This window comes from Ictalurus furcatus, chromosome 2 (genome assembly GCF_023375685.1).
Source record: "Ictalurus furcatus strain D&B chromosome 2, Billie_1.0, whole genome shotgun sequence".
NCBI lineage: Eukaryota > Metazoa > Chordata > Actinopteri > Siluriformes > Ictaluridae > Ictalurus > Ictalurus furcatus.
The window spans coordinates 35,990,730-35,995,729 of NC_071256.1; the positions used below are offsets into that span (position 1 = coordinate 35,990,730).

At 37.6% G+C, this 5,000-nt stretch overlaps 1 protein-coding gene across 1 annotated transcript in view; it reads right to left on the reverse strand.

Moving 5' to 3' along the window:
• Window positions 1-2,628: 2,628 nt before the first annotated feature.
• The window catches only part of LOC128603043 (C1q-related factor), a 46,794-nt gene continuing 44,422 nt past the window's right edge, over window positions 2,629-5,000 (reverse strand). The window contains exon 2 of the mRNA XM_053617231.1: window positions 2,629-4,399. Within this exon, the coding sequence (XP_053473206.1) occupies window positions 4,220-4,399 (180 nt within the window). The 3' untranslated portion in view covers window positions 2,629-4,219. The remainder of the gene's footprint in view (window positions 4,400-5,000) is intronic.

Here is a 5,000-nt window from a genome sequence, read left to right on the forward strand (position 1 = left end):
AGTGCTAGATTTCGCCTTTTTGTTTTTATTAAAGAGCGTAAACGGGTTCTTCAGAGGTTCTTTAAGAGTTCATAACAGGGTTCTACTTTGAATCATTTATAATAAGGACATATTACATGGTAGAGTTCAACAGAACCATTAATGGTTCTGAGGGACAAAGTGATGAACCCTTATACGCATTAGATTTAGTCTTTTTGTAAGAATGTACACCTTCAAAAAAAGGGGTTCTTTGAAGAGTTGAACATGTGCTTGATTTAGTCTTGTGCTTGAGTGGACAGTCTTAGGAACTAAGGGTTCTTTGGAGCCCCGGTCATTGGACAATTGTGTTCTTAGTTTCCAAAAAATCGAAACAAAAACCGAAATCAAAGCAGATGTATATTTGATTCTTATCATTTCTGAAAGGAAAACACTTTGTTGTAGGTTTCAAAGTAGAACCTCTATGGGTTCCACTACAGGAGCAAAGTGAAGAACCCTTATATTGTAGATGTTAGAGATAAAAAAATAAAGTTCTTCAGGGGGTCTTTGGATAGTTCTCAGATTCCTGAAGGGCTCACGTTCTCTCTTAAGAAAATACTATGTTTATATGATTCATAGTAGAACCTTTAAGAACCTTTAGAGAGACAAAATTAAGAACCATACCATGTTCTAGATTTAGCCTCTTGTTTTTTTTTTTTTGTTTGTTTTTTTTTTAAAATAAGTGTCAACACTTAGGAAAATGGGTTCTTCAAGGGTTTTTATGAGTTCATTGGGTAAGTAAGAGTTCATAGTTTCATTTCTGTTAGAAAAATAGTTTGTTGTAGGGTTCTACACAGAACCTTTAAGGGTTTCAGTAGAAGGACAAAGTAAAGAACGCTTACAGATGCTAGATTGAACCTTTTCTTTGAAAAAAAAAAAAAAGTCTTTCAGAACTCTAAGGGTTCTTTAAGGTTTACAATTAAAGGTTCTTAGTTTCCAAAAAAGGGCTCTACTTGAAATTAATTCTGGTAGGAAAACATGCTGTTGTAGGCTTTTACTGAAACCTGTAAGGGTTTGTACAGCAGGACAACGCAAGAACCGTAAAGGGTACTAGACTTTCTCAGAGTGTAGTGGTGATGATCAGTGGTTGAACCCTAACCCTGATCTCCGCCCCTGTATGTGTGCACAAAATTAGAAACAGTCTTGGAAAATCAACGGCCCACCTAGAACAAGCAGTGGTTCATTCTTAGTTCTACGTAGAGACGTATAATAGATTAAAAAAAAAAAAAAAAAAGGTTTTGAGTAGAACCACTTCAGAAAACTAGAACCATTAATTGTCAGGAGAACCCTTTGTTCTAGTAGTGATATACAGTATTCATATGAAAAATTCTGGTGTCTGATGAGGACCTTCTGAATGTAACGTTCCATTACACCAATCGATACGTGTCTCTGTATGATACTGGTTCTACCCTGTACCCTGAATCAGTTTCAGTAGAAGTCATGAGCTCATATTGAGTGTAAAGAACCAGACTAGGTGGTTCTTATTGTGATACCAAGCAGCTAGGAAATATTCGGTGTATTAAATAGAGATTTAATACACCGAACAACATTTGATCAAATTGCCACATTTTCACTGAGTCACTTGGTCTCTGTAAGAATACTGTATATAAAACTGTGCCACACTTAATGCCTGAACATTTCTCGAGTGGGGTCCGATGAACTCCAGGGGTCCGTTACGCAGAGTCAGGGGTCTGTGATTTTCCCATTTTGTTACAGTTTTGGAAATCACAATCCATATATCATTATCAAACTTATTACACCTGCTGTATATATAATCAACTGGAATCTAATGGAGGCTTGTACGAGGTTGATTTTTTTTTTCCCCCCTGCGTTTGTAAAAATCATGATTAATGATTTAATCTTCCAGAATCAATTAAAAGCATTTCCACCATTTCAGGTTTAAGGAGAATACTGGAGGGCATGATAATATTACCGGCAGTGTAGTCGAGAACTGCTTGCCAGCACAATCCCTAAAACTCAGCCGAATATTTAAATACTACTACTACTACTACTACTAATAATAATAATAATAAATGTATAATAATAGTACATTTTTAATGTCCACACTACTGACAGTTTGTCTGGTATTCTTGTGCTGCTCAAAGTGCTTGGGAATGTCTGATGAATGAAAGAAAACAAACAAACAAAAAAAACAAGTAAGTCTTAATGTTAATTTCGGCCACTTTGGTGTAAGCCTATTTAATCTTTTTTTATCATCCTTTTTTCTCTTTAAGCAAAAACAAACAAACAAACAAACAAAAAAAACCCCGAAAGCCTGAAAACCAATTTTCCACTGGTATCTCTAATTAATTATCTAATTAGTTAGAAGGAAATTTTAGGTCATTTGAACATACAATGACAGATTTGATTGCGTAATAACGAACTCAAAACATTTATGTTGACAGAAAGCAAGAGTCCAATAGAGAGCATGTGAGATTAGGAGGAAGGAGGCGGGGCTTACACATGATGTCATCTAAGTGTCTTATTTCCATTTTTATCCTGTTCAAAAGTTTACACCCCCCCCCCCCCCCCCCCCGTCCCCTTAATGTATCGTGTTGCCTTCTTGAGCATCGGTGAACCTCTGTACCTTTTTGTAATAGTCGTGTACGAGTCCCTCGGTTGTCCTCAGTGTGAAAAGGTGGAACTTAATGTCATATATCCACACTGTTAGAAAGGGTTCAAACATGCAGAAGATGCTGGAAAAGTAAAGAATGTGCAGGACCTGGAGAATTTTTCTGAAGAACAGTGGGGCAGTTTAACTGCTCAGGACAAACAAGGGACTCGTGAAGAACTCTCACAAAACATAAACACATCATGTCGTGGATCATCCAGCTAATGACACACGGGATTAAGAATCGAGCGTGTGTAAACTTTTTAACCGGTACATGTGTTTAAATTCAGTTATTATTGTGTCTTGTGGACTAGATGTAAACATCTGTTATGTGGGCGGGACTAAATAATAAAGTAAACTAAATGCAATTTTTATCCTCCATCTTACTTTTTAAAAACAGTTATTAACATTTTATAGATTCTGCAAGGCGTATGTGAACGTATGACCTCGACTAGAGTAAACGTCAATGGATATCGTGCATACGATCGGGTCGGGATGATTAAATCGTCATATCGCGCAAGCCTGATCTAACGGCATTTGAAATCTGGTTCTATGGGTGGAAATTTCTGTCTCCAATTAACAGCGAAAATATTATCCAACCTAATTTACCTCATTTTTAAAGAGTTTGCTTGCAAATTAAAAGTACTAATTGAGATCGTGATTTAAAAAAAAAAAAAAAACAACAACAAAAAAAACAGTTAAAGGGGTAAGAAGTTTGAGAACCCCTGGTTTAAACTGTGTCGTTTTTTGGACTAGATAAGCATGATGGGAATTTCAAAGGGAGAATGATACTTGAAACATACGGGCCTGGAGTCTTGGAAGAGAGGAGAACTCGACTAACTGCTGGATGAGAATAAAAGAACTGACTAAAGGAGGATTAACGACATTTAGAGAAAGTGTCCTTTGTGTTTTCCGAAATGTCCTTCATGGACTGCCACGAGTCACATCTGCACCAGACACAGCACGACACGCTGAAGAAACAACAACCACCACTCTTCAGTTATACAGGACCCGGAGGTAAAGAACAAAAAGTGCTAAGGACGGCACAAATTTTCATTGTGCACAAGCATTTTCAATAATCTGAAATAGGATTTTAACTAGGCTGAACTCAATCTCAAACGATCCCTTAGTCAATAAAGCAAGCCTTCAAAAAAATATTTAATTTTCTTTTTCTCCATGAGGGACAGACATTTTGGATCATTCTCGTATCTTGAAGATAAATATCTGTGGACAGAAGATGAGATTTGATGGGGAGACGTACGCGACAATGAGACAAAAGATCTCTGCCACTCGAAAGTCCTGCAGGAAGTCTCAAAGGAAGAAAGAAGAAAAGAAAAGCTCTCTTTTTTTTCACTCATTTTTCCTCACTCTTTTTGTCATTAAGGTGATTCATAGAGCAGAAAGAACACCCTCTGTCCACTGAGAGTCTCTTACTAGAGTTTGCAATCAAACAAAGCCAAAAAAAAAAAGAAAAGAAAAAAGATGGTAGAAGCGACAAGATGATCCTGCGAATTGAAAACAAAGCACTTGGATGATAACGCCTTCTTTCTTTCTCCGTCTCGTCTTCTTCCTCTTCTCCTCGAGCTCTGCAGTTCAGTCAGCGTAGAGGATGAAACCGGAGAAAGTGCTGTATTTGTTGTTGTTGCCGCCGTGGGCTTTGCCTCCATCCAGTTTGATGTAGACCTCATCTCCAGGGTCCAGGTGCAGGATGACGCTGTTGGAGGCGTAGTCGTAGTTCTGGTCAGCATCCTGAGCGATGGCACTTGCTCTCACCTGTGAGATGGATGGATAGAGAGAAAGAGACGGCGCAGACGGTCTGGGTTAAAGTACCCCTGAATGTAATGTAATAATCAATCAATCAGTAAATAAATAAAGAAATAAATTCCCAAGGAACATATCTACCGACACCTTTACCCTCATAACGCTTGGATCGAACTTTTTCCCCTCATGTTGCCATGGTTACGCTACGCTATTACAGTAAACCCTTCATTTACAATGCAGATATTTTGGATCGCTATGTTGCTACTTCGGTCAAAAATAATACAGCGCTCAAAAGTGTTGATTCATTTTCATTATAACGGAGTTATTGAATTCTCAATTCTGATTGGTCGGAAAGGGTTGATTCATTTCTATAGATTTCAGTCAAAACGTAGCAGGAGACTGTAGGCATTTTAAAAAAAAAAGAAAAGAAAAGAGTCAGCTAGAATCTGTTTTCTAAAATGTCACAGTGTATTGTTTTAACTGGAAAAGTATCCGTAAACACTTCTTTTTTTTTTTACCGCATACTATCAAATCAGACACCTTTCCAACAACAAAACACAGTTAGGACGGATAAGTGGTCCGAGTTGCTCTATCTTTGCAGTACGTTACTCAT